Source organism: Odocoileus virginianus, chromosome 11 (assembly GCF_023699985.2).
Source record: "Odocoileus virginianus isolate 20LAN1187 ecotype Illinois chromosome 11, Ovbor_1.2, whole genome shotgun sequence".
Lineage (NCBI taxonomy): Eukaryota > Metazoa > Chordata > Mammalia > Artiodactyla > Cervidae > Odocoileus > Odocoileus virginianus.
The window spans coordinates 48,192,486-48,215,220 of record NC_069684.1 but is presented as its reverse complement, the minus strand read 5'-3'; the positions used below and the strand labels follow the sequence as shown (position 1 = coordinate 48,215,220).

The 22,735-nt window shown below is 42.9% G+C and overlaps 1 protein-coding gene and 1 long non-coding RNA gene across 4 annotated transcripts in view; one reads left to right on the top strand and one right to left on the bottom strand.

The window, feature by feature from the left end:
- Positions 1–4,610, top strand: part of LOC110151819 (uncharacterized) — a 22,651-nt gene extending 18,041 nt beyond the window's left edge. The window contains exon 4 of the long non-coding RNA XR_002318169.2: positions 2,053–4,610. This is a non-coding gene — a long non-coding RNA (uncharacterized lncRNA). The remainder of the gene's footprint in view (positions 1–2,052) is intronic.
- LOC139037517 (uncharacterized) overlaps positions 1–22,735 on the bottom strand; it is a 27,292-nt gene extending 4,557 nt beyond the window's left edge. The window contains exons 1-10 of one of the 3 annotated variants that reach the window (XM_070474419.1): positions 22,621–22,735; positions 18,009–18,134; positions 16,262–16,329; positions 15,366–15,450; positions 14,393–14,463; positions 13,260–13,284; positions 8,339–8,397; positions 7,840–7,864; positions 3,197–3,244; positions 1,889–1,936 (exon numbers count right to left, since the gene is read on the bottom strand). In XM_070474419.1, coding sequence (XP_070330520.1) covers positions 1,889–1,936; positions 3,197–3,244; positions 7,840–7,864; positions 8,339–8,397; positions 13,260–13,284; positions 14,393–14,463; positions 15,366–15,450; positions 16,262–16,329; positions 18,009–18,134; positions 22,621–22,648 — 583 coding nt within the window. In that variant the 5' untranslated portion in view covers positions 22,649–22,735. The remainder of the gene's footprint in view (positions 1–1,888; positions 1,937–3,196; positions 3,245–7,839; positions 7,865–8,338; positions 8,398–13,259; positions 13,285–14,392; positions 14,464–15,365; positions 15,451–16,261; positions 16,330–18,008; positions 18,135–22,620) is intronic. The other 2 variants (XM_070474420.1, XM_070474421.1) reach the window with 2 other exon arrangements.

Genomic DNA, 22,735 nt, shown 5'->3' with positions numbered 1-22,735 from the left:
GCAGAGAATTAGAGTCAAGATGAGAACTAGGGGCCTTGATGCTCCTGGGATCATGTAGCCTGCTCTCAGAATCCCTTCTTTCCTCATGTCCATGGTCCTTCCAGGGCACTGATTGTTTCATCCCTGCAAAGAAGGAGTGGGTCTCTGACCTCTCACATACTTTTGCAGCCCTCAGATTCCCTACATGTGACCATGAATGAAGGCCTGTGTCATCCTGTTCCTCCTTCCAGCAGCCTCTGTGTTCAGCATCTCTGTGCATGAGGTTGCCTTCCTCTCTCTCCATCCTCCTCCTCACTCCTTCCTTTCCTTATTTCTCTCTTAATTAGTGCTTCTTTCCTTTCTCCTGTCCCCCTCCATCAATCATATAGTTTGCCAATATGGGCACATTGGAGGAATGTCCACGAGTATACTGTCACCGTCTTCAGTCAGACGATGGATCAACTAGGCAATCCATCCTTTCCATGGAGTAGCAGGCATGGGCCTGATACTGTGTGGGCCACATAAGAAGTGACTGTCCTGAGCCTGGGGTGACTGGAGGCACCTGGGAGATACTTAATCCTCATGCCAACTCCATAGGTCTCCTAGCCCCTGACAGAAGATGAGAGTCAAATCAGAGGAAAAGTAAGTAGTCCAAATTCCCTTAATGTGAAAATGATTCAACACAAGTCCTGCATGAATACACCGTACCTGCCCATGTTTGCCCTGAACCGTAAAGAGACGGAAGGAGCAGACCAGGGCAGGCCCGAGGAAAGGTCACAGGATGAGCGTAACGGAGGCTGGGGCCTCTACAGAGGCATGTCTGGTTGGAGCAGAGGGATCTAAGATCAGCAGGGCCCTCTGGCTTTGCTATCCTGAAGCTCTGTCCTGAGACCTGGACAGTCACAGGCGACAAAGGTCGGCAGTGTGTGAAGCAAGTCCGGCAGCCCCTGCACACGGTCCACCAGAACTCCTGCCTACCAGGGAGGTTCTCTAGGGGCCACTGGATATGGACATCCCAGAAATGGAAGTACATTCATGACGCAAGCCTTGGGTGAGGTGAGGAGGCAGACATGAGATCAAGGATACTGGAGCATACGCAGTAACCCCAGAGGACGGATCCTTTAACTCCTCCACACTGGGGGTGCCCTTTACATGAGGAACAAACAGTGAGGGCAGAACATGAATGTGATGCCATTAAAGTACAGAGGGAGAGACTTCTCATCCACCTCCACACTCAGCAGAAGAACTTGATGTCCAGGTTCAAGTGCCAATGAGAGTTTTGTGTCCCAGCAGATTATGTGCATCATAGACCAATAAAGAAAACAACACCAAAATCTCTCATGCATAATACCCTCAGGGTGCTAATCAGAAACCATGCGTTCACAGTAGGCAGTAACAAAAGCAGGAAAAATCGTAGGTAAACACTTTTTGCATACCAAAGGCAGAAAAGATGATTGTAGACAATACCACATTCAAAGACCATGGACACATTTCCATTTACTCTTATATATTTAAAATACAAAGGGCTTCCCTGGTGGCTCAGTTGGTAAAGAATTTGGCTGCAATGCAGGAGACCTGGATTCAGTCCCTGGGTTGGGCAGATCCCCTGGAGAAGGAAATGACAACCCACTCCAGTATTCTTGCCTGGAGAATTCCATGGACAGAGGAGCTTGGAAAGCTACAGACCATGGGGTCACAAAGAGTCAGACATGACTCAGTGACTAACACTTTCACTTTTCATTTAAAATAAAACAAAAAACCCCACACCAAATCCAATTTCTACCCATATTTCGACATTTCCCCCCAGTTCATACATATCCACCTTCCTCAGTCTCCAAACAAGCATGTGTAACCCAAGTGCTCCCAGGACCCCTCTCCTATTGGACCCTACCGGAGTGTCATTCCCTACCTGTAGCATCTTCATCCTGGCTGCTATATGTGCTCTCCAGCATCTGGCCTGTAGAAATCCAAACATGAGTGATAACATTGTTAGAAAGTGTGACCAACCTGTCTCTCCTACTTCACTTGAGGTTATTGTGGGTCTCAGAGCATCACCCTGATTTTTTCTTCCAGATTCTCAGGTTCTCCTTATTATGTTCCATGGAGTAAGACCACTCGATAAGACATTGCTCACAGTTAAAAAGTTCATATGAGAGAAAGATTCTGAAGATGCACCTCTAAACTTCTCACTTCTACAGACCCATGAGAGCTCTTCCCTCTAAATTTACAAACCTGAAATTCCAACTGTATGAACAAACTTGAAATGTGCCTAGTGGGATTGAGCGATTGGATGAGTTTCATGTTTTATATTAATAGAGTGAGTTAATTATTGAATTAGATAACTGTGAACAGGTACCTTTGGCTAATGGCTATCACACTGTATAACACAGATCTAAAGTATCAAAGATGAAGGAGCTATTGTTGCTCTTCCTGTGGTTTTTCCTACTGCAGAGTATTGTGCTGGTCTGATCTGATCATTCATTTGTAAGTATTTCCTGAGCTCATGCATACAAGCCACAAATTCTCAAAGTGTAGAGGGAGAGAATTTATTCTGGTCCAACAGCTGACACTCAGATGAAGAATTTGGTGTCCAGGTGCAAGTGCCTATGGGAGTTTTGTGTCCCAGAAGATTGTATGCCACGTAGGTCAGTAATAAACACAAAACCACAATCTCTTGTGCACAATACCCTTTGGGTACTCATCAGACACCAGTCTTTCAAGTTGGCAGTGACCAAAAGAAAGAGCAGACCTTATAGAAAAGATGGTTTTTACATACAAAGGAAGATGTGCGCGCGTGCTAAGTCACTTCAGTCGTGTCCCAACTCCTTGTGACCCTATGGGTTGTAACCGGCCAGGCACCTCTGTCCATGGGATTCTCCAGGCAAGAGTCCTGGACTGGATTGCCACTTCCTCCTCCAGCGGATCTTCCTCACCCAGGGATCGAGCCCTCGTCTCCTGCCTTGCAGGCGGATTCTTTACCTCTGAGCCATCAGGGAAGTCCACAAAGGAAGATAAGCAATTACAATCACAGCACAGACAGAGCTCGTGGCCAGTCCTTCTTACTTTGAATATTAAAATATGAAAAAAAAATGTGAAATGGACATTTCTACATGTATTTCCTGTTTTTCAATGTCTACATCTTCCTCAACAGCATGTGTAACCCGAGTGTTCCCAGGAGCCCTTTCAAGTTGTACCCTACCTGAATGTCATTCCCTACCTGTACTGCATTTATTTTCACTGTCATATATGCTTTCCAAAATGCATTCTGAGAAACAAAAATATGAGTAATAAAGTTATTAGGAAGTGTGACCCACACATTTCTCCTGCTTAACTTGAGGTTATTCTGGATCACACAGAGAAATCCTGTGGTTTCCTCCAGGTTCTGAGATCTTCTCTGGGCTCTGTGAACTCAGTAATCTTCAATAAGACATTGGTCACAGTTGCAAACCTTCAAAAGTAGGGAGAAGCTGAAGAATAACCTTTCAACTTCTCACTTCCATGAATCTATCTATAGTTCTTACCTCCAAGATAACAAACCTGAATTTCTAGCATTTAAAATGTGACTAGTATGACTATGCAGTTGGATGTTTTGTTTTGTTTCCCTTTAATAGATTGGGTTAGTTATTGATGGAATTAATTGTGAACAGGTACACCCACCTAGTGGCTGCCATTGAATAGAGCAGCTATAGAGATACAACGCCAAAGAATGCTCAAACTACTGCACACTTGCACTCATCTCACACACTAGCAAAGTAATGCTCAAAATTCTCCAAGTCAGGCTTCAACAGTACATGAACCGTGAACTTCCAGATGTTCAAACTGGATTTAGAAAATGCAGAGGAAGCCAGAGATCAAATTGCTAATATCCGTTGGATCATTGAAAAAGCAAGAGAGTTCCAGAAAAACATCTATTGCTGCTTTATTGACTATGCCAAAGCATTTGACTGTGTGGATCACAACAAACTGGAAAATTCTTAAAGAGATGGGAATACCAGACCACCTGACCTGCCTCCTGAGAAATCTGTATGCAGGTCAAGAAGCAACATTTAGAACTGGACATGGAACAACAGACTGGTTCCAAATAGGGAAAGGAGTATGTAAAGGCTGTATATTGTCACTCTGCTTACATAACGTATATGCAGAGTACATCATGAGAAATGCTGGACTGGATGAAGCACAAGCTGGAATCAAGATTGCTGGGAGAAATATCAATAACCTCAGATATGCAGATGACACCACCCTTATGGCAGAAAGCAAAGAACTAAAGAGTCTCTTGATGAAAGTGAAAAAGGAGAGTGAAAAAGTTGGCTTAAAACTCAACATTCAGGAAACTAAGACCATGGCATCTGGTCCCATCACTTCATGGCAAATAGATGGGGAAACAGTGGAAACAGTGAGAGACTTTATTTTTTTGGCCTCCAAAATCATTGCAGATGGTGAATGTAGCCATGAAATTAAAAGACACTTGCTCCTTAGAAGAAAAGTTATGGTCAACCTAGACAGCATATTAAAAAGCAGAGACATTACTTTGCCAACAAAGCTCTGTCTAGTCAAAGCTATAGTTTTTCCAATAGTCATGTATGGATGTGAGAGTTGGACTATAAAGAAAGCTGAGCACCGAAGAATTGATGCTTTTGAACTGTGATGTTGGAGAAGACTCTTGAGAGTACCTTGGACTGCAAACCACTTCATCCTAAAGAAAATCAGTCCTGACTGTTCATTGGAAGGACTGATGTTGAAACTGAAACTCCAATACTTTGGCCACCTGATGCGAAGAACTGACTCATTTGAAAAGACCCTGATGCTGGGAAAGATTGAAGGTGGGAGGAGAAGGGGACAATAGAGGATGAGATGGTTGGATGGCATCACCGACTCAATGGACGTGAGTTTGAGTAAACTCCAGGAGTTGTTGATGGACAGGGAGGCCTGGTGTGCTGTAGTTCATGGGGTCGCAAAGAGTCAGACATGACTGAGTGACTGAAGTGAACTGAACTGAGAGACACAGATGAGGAAGGGGCATTCACCCCTCTCCTGTTTTTTTCCTTGTTGCAGAGTAGTTTATTGGTCTGATCTGAGCATTCATTTGTATTTCCTGCTTTCATCCACATGTGCCAGGAATTATGTGAGGCCTTTGTGTTGTTGATGTTTAGTTGCTAAGTCATGCTGACTCTTTTGCGACCCCATGGACTGTCCATGGGATTTTCCAGGCAAGAATACTGGAGTGGGTTTCCATTTCCTTCTGCAGGGGATCTTCCTGACCCAGGGATCAAACCCACAGCTCCTGCCACGTCTCCTGCGTTGCAGGCAGGTTGTTTACTGCTGAGCCCTGAGGAAGCCCCATTTGAGGCCTTGGGACACACTCAAACAGTAATGTCAACAGCTAGGTCATAGATGAATTCTTAGCAGGGGGCATATAAGCTGAGGTGCTAGGGTTTGCCCGGTGCACCTGTGCTAGACATAATCCAAGAGGAGGGGCAGGGACAGGGTGGACACTTTCCTGGAATCATGAACCCATCCTTCTCACCCCAGCTCTGGAAGGGTCAGGAGGTCAAGGACAAAGGTCCTAACAACTTGTATACAGAAAACTTCAAAACATTGCTGAAAGAATTAAATAAGAGCCACTAACTGGAATGATAGCATCACCAATTCAATGGCCATGAATTTGAGCAAACTCCAGGAGATGGTGAGGGACAGGGAAGCCTGGAGCGCTGCAGCCCTTGGGGTCGCAAAGAGTCGGACCCAACTTAGTAACTGAACAGAAAACAAAGTTGGAATGAAATGCCATGTTCATACACTGAAGTCAATATTGTTGAGATTTCCATACCCAAAGTGATGTACAGATTCACTGCAACACCTAACAGAAATCCAATGGCATTTTATAGAAAGGGAAATTTTTTTCTTAAAATATGTAGGAAACCAGAGAGAACCCAAAGAGCCAAGGCAATCTTGATAGCAAGAACAAAATTGGAGGCTTCACACTTCCTGAATTCAAAGCATATTGCAAAATCACAGCAGTCAAAAGAGTTGGGTAATGGCATCAAAACAGGCAGATAGACCCATGGACCAGAAGAAAAGCTTTCAAAGTCATTCTTACATACTGAAACAATGACCTTCACCAATGTTCTAAGACTGTACAGTGGTGAAAGAATAGTCTCCAGCAATCAACAGAATGAAGAGACATCCTACAGCATGGGAGAAAATATTTGCAAATCTAATATTTGAGAAGGGAGCTAATATCCAAAATATATAATAAACTACTAGAACTCAATTGCATCATAAAGGGCAAATAATTCTGTTTTAAAATGGGCTGCAAACTTGAATAAACATTCCTCCTAAGAAGATATATGAATAGCCAACACACATATGGAAATGTGCTCAACATCACTCATCATCCTGGAAATGCAAATCTAAACCACAGTGAGGTATCACCTCACACCCATTCAGATGTGGGTGTGAGTAAATAAAAAATTGTTTAAAGAAAATCAAATTGGTGCAGATGTGGATAATTGGAAATTTCGTACACGGTTGGAGGGAATATAAAATGATACAGCCATTATGGAAGACAGTACGAAGTTTCCTCAAAAAACTACAAACAGACCCTACCATATGATCCAGGAATCCCAAATCTGGTATATATCCGAAAGAAGAGAAATCAGCATCTGGAAGACAGATCTGCAATCTCATGATCACTGCAGCACTATATACTATATACTATACATGATATCTGAGATAGAAATACAGCCCCAGGTCCATAGGCAGATATATTGAGGAAGAAAATGTGGTGAATATATAAAATGAGGTGCCATTCAGCCTTTATGGAAGATGGAGATCCTGTCATTTGCAGCATCATGAACAAAGAGAACACTATTTGAAGTGAAATAAGCCACTCACAGAAGGATGGATACTGTATGAGGCCATTGAAATGGGGTATCTGAAATAACAGTCATAAGCAGATTGTAGAAGGGTGGTTGCCAGCAGCAGGAGGAACTGGAAATGGGAGTGTTAAGTCCTGCAAGATGAAAATGTTCTAAATATCTGCTATACAAAAATGTGCATATAGTTAAAAATAATGTACTGTACACAAACAACTTGATGTTAGAGCTCATGTCATGTGTTTTAAATCACAATTAAAAATAAGGGAAAATAAAATGCAAAGAAAAGAAAGAGGGGGGAAGGAAGGAAAGAGGAAAATGGAAGGTGTCTGGAGTGTCACAAAGGCGGCTGGAGACAAAGACAGAACAAGAGAAAGTTCCTCTCGCAGGTCTTAAAGAAGATGCCTGTCCAGTGTTCACTCCAACAAGATGGCCCTGTGCTTTCTCACCCCCAGTCAAGAAGGACCCCAAAGAGCATCCTCCGTGAGGGCCTGACTGGGCTCAGGTGCTGTACCCCGATTCCTGATCTTGAAACCAAGCACCTGATCACCACGGGGCCTGGGTGCCTTCCTCTGTCTTCCTTCTGCTCCTCTAAAGTGTTTCCTCTTCAAGTCATGCCCAAGGATCTTGGTGCTGTTTCCACACATGAGACCACTAGCCTTATCTTTGAGTTCTTATTTACAAAGCTAAGACATGGAAGCAATGCAAGTGCCCATCAACAGATTCACAGCACATGAATTCATTTATAGACACTCCCACACCCATTTACACAGACTGACATCACCTAACCATCATACAGCTGCTTCCTGGCATGCTAATTCTTGGCCTTAGTTCTTTACCTGGAAAATTACATTCCATCCCCAGGTCCCGTATTCCCAGTCCCAGCAGGAAACCAGAATCGGGTGGCTCTCCACAGGAAAACCAGCAAGAAAGCCCCATCTTTCACACCTTCTAAACTTTTCTACCCGAGTGATTTGAGGATACATACCGTTTTCACTTTCTACTGAGACCACCTGCAATTACAGAAGAGAAAACACTATGAGGATCAGGTCATGCTGTGGCCCATTTGCACAGGTTTTTGTTCATTTGGTGACAGTGGAAATCCAGGTGGGAAAGACTGGCAAAGTCAAGAGAACCCAGCAAGAACAGAGCAAACCTCCTCAGGCCAAAAGGCATGAACTTTTCCTGGAGAATGTGTCTCCCAAGTTCATTTTTCTTGGCTGTGACAAGATTATTTTCCTAGGAGGAAAAATTGCTGAAAGAATACGAACTCACTACTGTACAGTGTACAGCTGATGTTGTCAAGTTGTTAATTCCCTTTGGAATCCAGTATCATCAGTTGGTAATAGACTCCCACTCCATATTCTCCCACTCAAGGAAATTGTATGCATCATCTAGGATGCACATGTTCAGTTTTCCATATCTTAATTCCATAGAAAGAGATATAGATTAACCTTTCTATCTCAGGGTAAGAAAGGTGAGCTTACTTTAGAAATAGGTGAAGCTTCTTCCTCTGCTCTGTCCTTCAACGAATCCTCCGGGGGAGCTAAGCAGACACAGAGTAAATGTTAACACCTTAGTTGTATTCATCAGAAGCTACTCAAGTAGTTTGGCTTGATGTGGACAAGGGCTGGGATTGTGTGGACATGCGTGCATGTGTACATGATCAGTCACTTCAGTCACATCCAACTCTTTGTGACCCTATGGACTGTAGCCTGCCAGGCTCCTCTGTACATGGGATTCTCCAGGCAAGAAAACTGGAGTGGGTTACCACATCCTCCTCCAGAGGATCTTTCCAACCCAGGGATCAAACCTGCATCTTCTGTGGCTCCTGCATTGCAGGGGGATTTTTTCCCTTGAGCTACCGAGGAAGCCCTGATTGTGCGCATGTGGGTGGTTAATATGTTTAGATTAGGCTACCTTTGGGGAGTTTGGATGATGAAGACAAAAGAGTAAAAAAATGAAAACAGAGCCACTGACTTTCCATCTCTGGAGAACCTAATCATGTGAAATAGTCTGTAAAAGAGTAAACACTAAAATGCATGCTTTGTTTCACTGACAGAATCCCGTGACTCCTGCTGTCTGTTTCACAGGTGAACTAAATTCTACTCTCTCCTTGTTTTCTTCCAAGATCACTTCTTCCTCCTGGATTCACAGTTGCTGCTACTGTATTTATAATCATATCTAGAGGATTTTGTACTTGATTAAAAGCAAACATCATTGGGGAACTGAATTCCATGTGAGGCAAATCATGATATTATATTTATTCACTTTTAGCTTTCATAAGGAAAATCAAAAACAGCACCCAGTTGTGGATGTGACTGGTGATAGAAGCAAGGTCTGATGCTGTAAAGAGCAATATTGCATAGGAACCTGGAATGTTAGGTCCATGAATCAAGGCAAATTGGAATTGGTCAAACAGGAGATGGCAAGAGTGAACATCAACCTTCTAGGAATCAGCAAACTAAAATGGACTGGAATGGGTGAATTTAACTCAGATGACCATTATATCTACTACTGTGGGCAGGAATCCCTTAGAAGAAATGGAGTAGCCATCATAGTCAATGAAAGAGTCCGAAATGCAGTACTTGGGTACAATCTCAAAAACGACAGAATGATCTCTGTTTCCGAAGCAAACCATTCAACATCACGGTAATCCAAATTTATGTTCTGACCAGTAACACTGAAGAAGCTGAAGTTGAACGGTACTATGAAGACCTACAAGACTTTTTATAACTAACACACAGAAAAGATGTCCTTTTCATTATAGGGGACTGGAATGCAAAAGTAGGAAGTCAAGAAACAACTGGAGTAACAGGCAGATTTGGCCTTGGAGTACAGAATTAAGCAGGGCAAAGACTAATAGAGTTTTGCCAAGAGAAGGCACTGGTCATAGCAAACACTCTCTTCCAACAACACAAGAGAAGACTCTACACTTCGACATCACCAGATGGCCAACACCGAAATCAGATTGATTATATTCTTTGCAGCCAAAGATGGAGAAGCTCTATAGAGTCAGCAAAAAGACCAGGAGCTGACTGTCGCTTAGATTATGAACTCCTTATTGCCAAGTTCAGACTTAAATTTAAGAAAGTGGGGAAAACCACTAGACCATTCAGGTATGACCTAAATCAAATCCCTTATGATTATACAGTGGAAGTGAGAAATAGATTAAAGGGATTAGATCTGATAGAGTGCCTGAAGAACTATGGATGGAGGTTCGTGACATTGCACAGGAGACAGGGATCAAGACCATCATCACGAAAAAGAAATGCAAAAAAGCAAAATGGCTGTCTGAGGAGGCCTTACAGATAGCTGTGAAAAGAAGAGAAAAGCAAAGGAGAAAGGGAAAGATATACCCATTTGAATGCAGAGTTCCAAAGAATAGCAAGGAGAGATAAGAAAGCCTTCCTCAGCGATCAATGCAAAGAAATAGAGGAAAACAATAGAATGGGAAAGACTAGAGATCTCTTCAAGAAAATTAGAGATACCAAGGGAACATTTCATGCAAAGATGGGCTCAATAAAGGTCAGAAATGGTATGGACCTAACAGAAGCAGAAGATACTAAGAAGAGGTGGCAAGAATACACAGAACTATACAAAAAATATCTTCACGACCCAGATAATCATGATGATGTGATCACTCACCAAGAGCCAGACATCCTGGAATGTGAAGTCAAGTGGGCCTTAGGAAGCATCACTATGAACAAAACTAGTGGAGGTGATAGAATTCCAGTTGAGCTATTGCAAATCCTAAAAGCTAGTGCTGTGAAAGTGCTGCACTTAATATGCCAGCAAATTTGGAAAACTCAGCAGTGGCCACAGGACTGGAAACGCTGTTTTCATTCCAATCCCAAAGAAAGGAAATGCCAAAAAATGCTTGAACTACCACACAGTTGCACTCATCTCACACGCTAATATAGTAATGCTCAAAATTCTCCAAGCCAGGTTTCAGCAATATGTGAACCATGATCTTCCAGATGTTCAAGCTGGTTTTAGAAAAGGCAGCGGAACCAGAGATCAAACTGCCAACATCCGCTGTATCATTGAAAAAGCAATAGAGTTCCAGAAAAACATCTATTGCTGCTTTATTGACTATGCCAAAGCCTTTGACTGTGTGTGTGGGTCACGATAAATGGTGGAAAATTCTGGAAGAGATGGGAATACCAGACCACCTGACCTGCCTCCTGAGAAAACTGTATGCAGGTCAGGAAGCAACAGTTAGAACTGGACATGGAACAACAGACTGGTTCCAGATAGGGAAAGGAGTACATAAGGCTGTATATTGTCACTCTGCTTATTTAACTTATATGCAGAGTACATCATGAGAAACTCTCAGCTGGAGGAAGGACAAGCTGGAATCAAGATTGCCAGGAGAAAAATCAATAACCTCAGATATGTAGATGACACCATACTTATGGCAGAAAGCAAAGAAGAACTAAAGAGCCTCTTGATGAAAGTGAAAGAGGAGAGTGAAAAAGTTGGCTTAAAGCTCAACATTCAGAAAACTAAGATCATGGCATCTGGTCCCATCACTTCATAGCAAATAGATGGGGAAACAGTGAAAACAGTGGCTGTCTTTATTTTGGGGGGCTCCAAAATCACTGCAGATGGTGATTGCAGCCATGAAATTAAAAGATGCTTACTCCTTGGAAGGAAAGTTATGGCCAACCTAGATAGCATATTAAAAGAGACATTACTTTGCCCATAAAGGTCTGTCTAGTCAATGCTATGGTTTTTCCAGTGGTCATGTATGGAGTCGGACTATAAAGAAAGCTGAGCACCAAAGAATTGATGCTTTTGAACTGTGGTGTTGGAGAAAACTCTCGAGAGTCCCTTGGACTGCAAGGAGATCCAACCAGTCCATCCTAAAGGAGATCAGTCCTGGGTGTTCTTTGGAGGGACTCATGTTGAAGCTGAAACTCCAATACTTCGGCCACCTGATGTGAAGAGCTGACTTATTTGAAAAGACCCTGATTCTGGGAAAGATTGAGGGCAGGAGGAGAAGGGGATGACAGAGGATGAGATGGTTGGATGGCATCACCGACTCAATGGACATGAGTTTGAGTAAACTCCGGGAGTTGGTGATGGATAGGGAGGCCTGGCGTGCTGCGGTTCATGGGGTCGCAAAGACCCGGGCACAACTGAGTGACTGAACTGAACTGAACTGAACTGAAGGAAAATAAAATATAAATGTTAGAAAATACTAAGATCTTACTGCTTAAAAATTGACACTATCAATCATGTGCCATTTTCTTCCCCGTCTTCTTTTTGTAAACAATGTGTGCGTGTCCGCTGATAGGTGGCAGTTCACACTCCCATGGGCCATCCAACCAGAGGAACAGTTCATTACAGAGAGGAAGGCTGGAGTGAGTGCTGATGTCTCTAACCCAGCCGTGCAGGAGGTTTGGAAAAAGGCTGATTGGCACCAGGTCTAACAATCAAATTCATTTAGACTTCTTTGCCACTGTGCCATCAGTGAGTGTTTACAGGATTCTAGCATTTCTAAGGCTTGTGGTAGTAGTATCCAACACAATAAATACCTCCCTCATTCTTGCTGTGTTGGGTCAAATGCTAAACAATGACCCCAGCACTGAAAGATGTTGACCTGCACTGTCCTATGTGGAACCTCACACCTCTCAGAATCTGTGAGCTGAGCACAGTGTGCTGGCTTTCTGGGTGTGCTTCGTACGCTTGACTCTGCCCAGGTTGGCTACTGAATGCCTCAACAGCTGCCCTGGGTTCTGTGAGCCACCTTAGAGTGATGGCCAGTGTATGGGACCTCTGGATAGCCTAGTGCTGCCAGGCATGTACACAGAGCAGAGATCCCCTTGACCCGGGACTGATGATCCTGTGGCTGAGTGATAAGTACAGGTCAGTGGTCCAGAGCATCACATTGGGACCCTCATCTGGGTTCCCATTTTGACTTTTCCCTTTAGGAAGTCAAGAGTTTTGGCCATTTATCTCTGTCCCATCTCTCTCTGAGGAGAGAGAATATCATCCAAACCTCTGGGAACAGCTGTGGTGAAGGAAGAATGAGGTGGTGTTTTTTTTTTTTTTTAACAGAAAGTTGACAGGAGTGTTCTGTGTAAGCGGGATATAGCTCTTGGGGGAATCAACACATTTATACACACAGAGTGACAATCATACCTGTAACCTCACATGTGGACAGCCTGTTAGTCCTCACACACACAAGCCAACATCATCTAAATGATCTCACAGCTTCCAGGGACTATACAACAAGTTCAATACTCTTTTGAGGGAAATTCATTTCTTTCACTAAATCCTTCAACCCTCTTTCCTAGTGGGAACCCAGAATCAGGGTGTTTCTCCAACCAAAGCAGGCAAGACAGCCCCACATTCTTCATTACTTTTTCCTCTGAAGAGGAGTAGTTTCAGAATACGTACAGTTTTCACCAGCTGTTGCATCCTCCTGGGAAGAGAGAGAAGAGGACACTGTGAGGACTCACAGATAACATAGAACAAACTAGAGGTTACCAATGCGGAGAAGAAAAGGTTCCCCTTTCCTCAGTGCCATGAGTGTTGGACGGATTTAAAGGGTACAAACTACTTTGTATAAAATAGAGGAGCAACCAGGATGTATTGTAGAGCTCCGAAAATTACAGCCATTCTTTTTTTCTTTTAGGATTTATTTGTTTATTTAATTTTTGGCTATGCTGGGTCCTCAATGCTATGTGCAGGCTTTCTCTATTTGTGTCGAGTGAGGGCTCCTCTTCATTATGGTGCATGGGCTTCTCCCTATGGTGGTATTCTTCTTGTGGACCACGGGCTCCAGGCGTGTTTGCTTCACTAGTTGTGGCTCACGGGCTCAGTATTTGTAGCTCTTCTGCTCTATAGTGCAGGCTCAGTAGTTGAGGCACATGGGCTTAGTTGCTCTGCAGCATGTGGGATCTTCCCAGACCAGGGATTGAACCCATGTCCCCTGAATTGGCAGGTGGATTCTTAACCATTAGACCACCAGGGAAGCCCAAGCCATTATTTTCTAACAACTTTTATGCAGTATAATTGGAAAAACACTGAACCACTATGCTATACATTTAATATAATATTGTAAATCAACTATAATTCAATTAAAAAATTTTAAACCTCTGGGGATGGCAGCATCCTGTGAATGGTGGGTACAGTTAGTTCTTTGGGTGACTTTAGGAAACCAGATTGGAAACAGGTTGTCGAGTTTATGGCCCCAGTGAAACAGTGAAGACACCTGCAGAAAACTCTTGGACTATTCATGGAAGAACTTCCCAAGTCCATGTTGACTGGCAAATACAAAATTCTTTTTCCAGTGGGAAAATACTCTGTTTGGGGAAAAAGCTATCTTCCAGTTTCTAAGTGATGCTATCATTTTTGAAATGTCCTTTCAACCAAGTATCTGTTGGTAATAGACTTTCACTCAACATTCCCTCGACCAAGGAAATTGTAAGTATCATCTATATTGAACATTGTCAGATGTCTGAATTTGATTGGGAAGGAAAAAGAGATTAACCAACATTTTCATCTCAGGTAAAGAAAGGGGAGCTGACCTTGGGAGTAAGGGGGATCTCTCCCTCTGTCCTGTCATTAGGCAGGTCCTCCAACAGGTCCGCAGGGGGAGCTAAGAGGACAGAGAGTAAACATCAGCATGTTGGTGGTGGAGCTCAGGAACTAGAGAGAGTTCACTGCTGTGGACGTGGGATGGGATGTGGGTGGTTAATAAATATAGACTGAACTGTGGTTTGGCATCATGTTGGTGGACTGAAGGAAGGCAAGGTGAGAAGAAAGTAAAAAGTGGGGAAAAAAAGAAGCCTTTAGTTTTCTAGCCATGGGGATCATGCTCAATAGGAAATAGTCTGAAAAACAAGGACCCCTCTTGACCCAGGACTGATGATCCTGTGGCTGAGTGATAAGTACAGGTCAGTGGTCCAGAGTGTCCACGTTGGAACCCTTGCCTGGGTTCCCATTTTGACTTTTGCCTTTAAGAGGTCAAGAGCTTGGGCCATTTATCTTCTGCCCCATCTCCATCCGAGGAGAGAGAATATTATCCACATTTCCAGGAATAGCTGTGTGAGGGAAGAAGGAGTGTACAGACAGTGAGCAGTGGTGATGAGTCATTTTTTTTTTACAGAGCCTTGACAGGTGTATCATGCTGTGTGAGTGGGAAATAGCTCCTGAGGAAACAGGCACTCCTCCACACACACAGATTCACAATCACACCAACAGGCTCACACAGGGACACTCAATTTTCATTGACACAAACCCACACCCGATAACCACTCTCGTATTTTCAAGGGACTGTGCAACATGGGGTTGCTCTTTGCTGCATGCATGCTCAGTTGCAACCCCATGTACTGTAGCCCGCCAGGCTCTTCTGTCCATGGTATTCCCAGGAAAGAATATGGGAGTGGGTTGCCATTCCCAGTGGGAAATCAATTTCATTCGCTGCATCCCCACCCCTTATTCCCTGTAGCAAGCCGGAATGGGGTGTCTCTCCAATCCCAGCAGGCAGGACAGTCCCACCTTCTTCATCAGCATCAGCTAAATTTCTCATCAGCAGAGGAGTGGTTCCAACACATATACTGTCGTCATTGTTTGTCCCATCCGCCTGCAATCAGAGAAAAGAAAACACTGCGAAGGTCACAGCATCCTCTGCACTGTGGGCTCAGGTCTGCTCTCTACTGGTGACCTTAGGAAACCATCTGTAAAACCAGAGTTGAGTCAGTTTCCTCAAAAGAAAACTGTGAAGACACTTTTGGAAAAGGCTTGAGCTTTTCATGGAAGATTTTCCAAGTAAGTCCATGTTGATCAGAAAAAAAAAAATCATTATCAAGAAGGAATATTTTCGGGCTTCCCTGGTATCTCAGTGGTAAAGAATCTGCCTGCCAATGCAGGAAACACGAGTTCAATCCCCGGTCGGGGAAGATCCCACAGGCCGCGGAGCAGCTGGGGCTGGGCGCCACAGCTATTGAGCCTGTGCTCTGGAGCCTGGGAGCTGCAACTACTGAAGCCAGCGAGCCCTAGAGCCCGTGCTCCGCAGCAAGAGAAGCCCCCGCAATGAGAAGCCCGCACACTGCACCTAGAGAGTGGCCCCTGCTCTCTGCCACTAGAGGAAAGCCCCCACAGCAGTGAAGACCCAGCCTAGCCAAAAATAAATAAATAAATACAAATTATATTTTTAAAAAGAAGGAATATTTTCCGCAGAAGAAAATGCTCACTCTGCTCACTTTGTAACTGGTCCTGCCCTTCTTTCAAATGTTCTTTGAATCAGTTATTTGTTGATAACAAACTTTTACCCAGCATTTCCCCAAACAAGGGGTTTGTATATGTCATCTATAACATACAGTGTCACATTTTCATGTCTGAATTAGTTAAAAAGAAACAAAGCAAATTTTTATCTCAAAGAAAGGCGAACTTACCTTGGGGGTAGGCGGGGCCTTCTCTGCCCTGTCACTGGGCAGGTCCTCCAGCACGGCCTCAGTGGGAGCTAAGAGGGCATAGAGTAAGAGTCAGGATGTCGGTGCTGCTGCTCGGGAATTACTCAAGCCTTATCTGACTGGACGTGGGGTGGCTGTGTGTGGATGTGAGGGGTTGAAAAGTATGGACTGAGCTACTATTGGGCCTCGTCCTAGGTGGACTGAAGGAAGGCTAAGTGGTGGCTCAGATGGTAAAGAGTCTGCCTGCAAGGCAACAGACCTGGTTCAATTCCTGGGTGGGGAAGATTCCTGGGAGAAGGAAATGGCAACCCACGCTAGTATTCTTGCCTGGGAGATCACATGAACAGGGGAACCTGGTGGGCTACAGTCCATGGGGTCACAAAGAGTCGGACACAACTGAGCAACTAACACTTTCATGGAAGAGAGGCACTTGGAAAAAATGAGCAACTGAGCCTTCAGCTTTCAAGTTCATGGGAACATATTCAATTGAATAGAGTCAGTCTCAAAAAGGGTACACTAAAATGCAGGCTGTTTCGGTGTGAGTGTCTCATGGCTCCTCCTGCCCATTTTAAAGTTCAGCCAAATTTCCATTTTTCCTGAAATATTACAGGATAGTTTCACACATGCTGCTACTATGTTCCTCATCTATTGATTGGATTTTTTTTACTTCTTTTATATATATATATATTTGAAATATACATAATATTTACCCTTGTAATAATTTATATGTAGTCAGTTTAGTGATATTACCTTCACAATGCAATGTACCCTTCACAATTATCTGTACATAATCTTTTTCATCATATCTTAACCTCTGTACCCATTCAGAAATAACTCCACCTTCACCCCTGCTTCCACTTTTTAGTAATCACTGCTTTCTGTCTTTGATTATCTGGCTATTCTGTTTACCTCATATATATGGAATAATACTTTTCTTGTTTTTCTGTGCCTGCTTGATGTCACGACTGATATATATACATATATATATACATATACATATATATATATATTGTCTATCCATGTTTGAATATGTAACATATTTCAAAATTTACTTCCTCTTTCTGGCTGAATATTATTTAACTGCAAGTATATATTACATTTTATTTATCCATTGATCACAATGAAATTCGACATAGGTTCCTTCTGTGAACAGTGGTGTACAGATTTCTGTATGGTGACACCTGACATTATATATTTGTCAGAACTCACCCAATGTCACAGCACAATGAGTGAACTTTAATGTAAACTTGGACTTTTAATTAATTAATAATGCACCGGCATTGTTTTGCTAATTTTAACAAATGTACTGCAGTAATGTTAGATGTAGTTAATACGGGAACCTGCAGGGACTGAATATGGGAACTTTCTGTATTATCTGTTCAACTTTTATTTTAGTATGATTTGGTGCTAAATAGTATCTAATCATATTTTAAAATCTGGAAATGAGGTTTCAGGGATAGATCTATTTCAGCTAATATTAAAAAACCAGCTAAGGTCTAAACATGACTGAGGCCATCTTAACTATTAAACATAAACTGAATTTTGAGTTTTAAATTCATCATCACTTTTATAGTCATAAAACTACCAACTGAGTCAGCCAATTTTAAGTTTCAAATAATCTAAAAGAAGAATATGGCTTAGAATTTTTATAGTTCTTTCTTAAATATGGAACGCTGAATGAGCTAGAATAATCGCTCTTGAATGAACTTAGAGCTACTTTTCACAGTACCTTCTTCTGAGTCATTGATAGGGTGCACCCTGTTGTGTGGCCAGAAGTGGATTATTCTGGCCCAGCTAGTGGGTGATTTTCTTGACTTCAGATGAATGTTTCTTCTTTCACCCCTGAAGCAAGATCCTGGAAAATGAATTACAGCAGACAGAACTACTACCTTGATTTCAGAAGATGACAATGAAATTGCTAATAACTGGCTCACAGGCCAGTCTTTGACCCCTTATTAACGGATAGCCCAGCAAGAGCCTCCAGAGTCAAAGCTGAACTTAGTAAGATCTTGTCTTTTAGGTTTTGTGGGCAAACACCTTTGTGTAGCAGAGACATTCTAGATATATACAGCAAAGCACAGTGACCATGCCTGAAGGCCTGATTTCAAATCCCCTTTATTAGAAGCACATACCTGAGAAAGTGACGTAGATTTGTCTGTACCCCAATTCCCTGTTCTGAGATGTAGAAATGTTAATATGACCCACATATTTATATTGTGTAAAGTGGCCAAAAATGATTCATTACAGGTAAAGCCTTGAGAAAAATAAAGGACTGCTGCTTCATGATTGTTTTATGAGTATTCACTTATTGAACGCCTGCAAGAATAAGCTAGGTATGTGCTAGTGGTTGAACCCAGAGAGGTGATTTGGATGGTGCCAGAGCAAGGGAGGAGGGAAGCATTCTCTCCAGCCTATGTGCAAGAAGGATGCTTTACAGCTCACAAAGAACATCTATTACTGTTTCCTCTGATCCCCACATCAGTCCAGTTTCAGGTGAAAGCCATAAAAAGCAGGTGCTGTAATCCATGTTTTCAGTGGTAGACACTGCAATTTAGAGAAACTTTCCAAGAGTCACAACTATGATGAGGAACTATGATGAGTGATGGATCTGGGACAGGAATGTACTTGCTTGCTGATGACAGAGTTCCCTGAACCCCCTGAGAACCACCCAAGACTGAGATAATGTGCTGCACCTTTGAATCAAGAGCTCCCCTCCCCATACTCACATTCTCAAATCCTCCCGCCCCAGTTTACGGGGGGTGAGACTTGAAGGCTCGAGGAGATGTCTGAGCCCAGACGACAGTCTACATCCTCTTCCAGTATGTTACCTCCATGTTTCAATCCCTGATCCATATACAGGAGTTTCCTCCAAATAAATCCCCTCTAAAGGACCAACATCACTGACTCAATGGGCATGAGTTTGAGCAAACTCTGGGAGATGGTGAAGGACAGGGAAGCCTGGTGTGCTGCAGTCCATGGGGTTGCAAACAGCCGGACTCGACTTAGTGACTGAACAACAACAAAGGACCAGAGGAAGTTCAGCTGTGGCCATCCTCCCCAGCATCTTCACATTGTCACTGTCTCACATGACACCTTCACAATGACCAGGTGACCACCTCAAGTGACCAGTGAGTAGTCTGTTTGGTTTGAAGGGCTCTCAAGATGGCTACTGAGCATCAGAGGGCTTAATAAGCCATCAGATGGCTTCACAATGGCCTAAGCCAAATGCCCCACTCTGCCAAGAATTATCTTCCCCTCAGCTGAGCAAACCTGTGTGGGCAGTTAATGTGAACTCACTAGGGAGGTGGCCATCTGGGCTGGTGCTTTGATGGTTTAGGAAATCTAGTCTGTGATGCTGAATGTCTCACTGACTTTCGATCTAGGTACATGTTGAGCAGCCTGGACCAAGGCCTGTTTGAGAATGGGCAGGAGATCAAGTCTTTCTTCACCGAAATCCAGTCTCTGCTCTATAAACATCTCCTCCATCTATAGATCCTGTAGAGGTAGGAACAGAGTACCATATTCCTTTAGAGAGTCCCCTCCATGTCCTCAGCCTGAACACCCCAGCCCATGTCAAACCTTCCCTCCTTCAGTTGCCAAATACTCATTACTTAATTTGATGGCACTGTCCCTTCTCACTACACTCCCAGGCAATACCCAAAGAGTCTATGATCCTGTCCTCATCAAACCATGGAAATCTTGCCTGGAAATCCCAGTTGCTTTCCATTCTAAAAATGTCTGCATTTCAACTGCCATTATTTGGTTTCGGATTTTGACATCTACATTCAGAAGAGCTGAGCTGTTCCCCTTTCCTGTGATGTTTATTGCAGGGGTGCATCAAGATTCTCCTGCTTCAATGAGAGTTGTGTGATACAGTGCCTGTGTCTCTGCTCCAGAAGAGTGTACACAAAATTGAAGAATTAAGATATAGAATTTTTTCCTGACAGAAATTAAAAAGTACCTTAAGTAATACAACAAAGTTAATTAATAGATTTATATCAATAAGTCTATATGTAGAGTGGTGGAAATGAAAAAAAAAAAAAAAACGGTGAGAATATTTTCACTCAAAGTTAATCTCCCATTTGAAGGAATAGCCTTTAGAGGATCAGTATAATGTACCTAAAAATAACAATTTGGATTTCCCATTTTCAAACATTTGAGGTATGAAGGTGAGAGCTTCTCACCTGTTACCAAATTTGAACCTCTCAGCTCATAGACTGACAGTTGGAATGGAAAACAGGATGAGCATCATCACATTACCATGGAAACCAGTCATCACAGAACTTTCAGGGTGAAGGCAACTCTGCCCACTCTGAGTCCACATGCTCTGCCTAGACTAGTGTGTGTTCCCATGGACAAGTGTGGCATTTCAGAGTGAACATTTCATTTCAAAAATTGAATCCTAGCCTCACACATTATTGGTCTCTGATTAAGAAAACAAGTTATGTGAGAGGAAAAGACCTCCCCAAATACCTTTGATAAGTCAAAATTTTAGGGTGAGGAGGAACAAAACATGGGGAAGACTTTACATAGGAAGAACGCCTTACTGCTCATGGAGAATATCTATTAGCTTCTCATCTGATCCCTGCTACAGCCCAGTTGCAGGGGAAGACAAATGCAAAGCAGGGGCTATAATCCATATTTTTTCAGTGGAAGACATCATAGTTTAGAATAGCTTTCCAAGAGTCACAACAGTGAGTGGATCTAGGATAGGAATGTTCTTGGTTCCTTGAGGACAGAGATCCCTGAACCCCTGATAGCCACCCAGAGCTGAGATCATGACCTAGACCCTTGAATCAAGAGTCCCCCTCACTCTTTCCCTCAAATCCTCCTTCTGGTGAGTGTTGATACCCTAGGGAGATGTTTGAGCCAAGATAACCATCCAAAATCCCATCCAACATTTTCATCCATCTTTCAATCCTTGATCAATGATACAGGAGTTTCCTTCAGACAAAGCACCTCTGAAGAACCAGGGGAAGGATAGCTGCCATAGCTGTTATCCTCCCCAGCCTTTACACATTGTCAGCTGTCTCTCAGGACACCTTCACAATGACCAGGTGACCACCTCAAGTCACCAGTGGTCCATTTGGCTCTCAAGATGGCTCAGAGTTCAGAACAGTCTGAACCAAATGCCACATGATGGCTCTGTCAAGAATTAGCTTCCTTTAGCTGACCAACCCTGGATGAGCTGTTAATGTGAACTCACTGGGGAGGTGGCCGTCCGGGCTGATGCTTTGGTCATTTAGAAAATCTAGTCTGTGATGCTGAATGTCTCAGTGACTTTAGATCTAGGTATATATATATATATATTTAATTTTTAATTTTTTTTTCCCATTTATTTTTATTAGTTGGAGGCGAATCAGTTCTAATGAGATGGATGAAACTGGAGCCCATTATACAGAGCGAAGTAAGCCAGAAAGATAAAGACCATTACAGTATACTAACACATATATATGGAATTTAGAAAGATGGTAATGATAACCCTATATGCAAAACAGAAAAAGAGACTCAGATGTATAGAACTGACTTGTGGACTCTGGGAGAAGGCGAGGGTGGGATGTTTCAATAGATCTAGGTATATTTTTGAGCAGCCTGGACCAAGGCCTGTCTGAGAATGGGCAGGGGCTCAAGTCTTTCTTCACCAAAATCCAGTTTCTATAAACTCCTCATCCTTCTATAGACCCTGTAGTAACAGGGACAGAGTCCCATATTCCCTTTGAGCATCCCCTCCAGATCCTCAGCCTGAATACCTCATCCCAGGACTCTCTTTAAGGACTGCAGACAGACACTCCTTCCCTGAACCAGTTGCCAAATGTTCATTCCTTAATTCAATGGCACTGTCTCTTCCCACCACACTCCCAGGTAACACCCAAGCAGCCTGTGATCTTGTCCTTATCAACCCATGGAAATCCTGCCTGGAAAGTCCGGTTGCTTTCCTTTTAACATTTCTCCTGCTAATATTTGGTTTCAGATTTTGACATCTACATTCAGAAGAGTTGAGCTGTAATCCCCCTTTTCTGTCTATTGAAGGGGTAGCATCAAGATTTTCCTGCTTCGATGAGAGATGTGTGATGTTTCTTGTGTCTGTGCTCTGCAAGGGTGTGTATAAAATTGGCATTAGAAATAGCATATTTTTCTAAATTTAGAAAAATATTTGAGGCAGCCAGGTTGATAGCAGAATTTTAAAGATACCTTAAGTAATATAACAAAGCTGTACAATAGACTTACAAGTCAATAAAAAAATTACAGTGGCAGAAATGGGGGAAAAAAGGTGAGAAAAAATATATTTCTTCATCCATTTGAAGAAATAACCTGCCTTTAGAGTATCAATATGAACATACCTCCAAAATAACAATTCAGATTTCCCATTATTCAAACACTCGAGGTGTGAGGGTGACAGCTTCTCATCTGTCACCAAATTTGAACCTCTCAGCTCACAGAGTGACAGTTGGAATG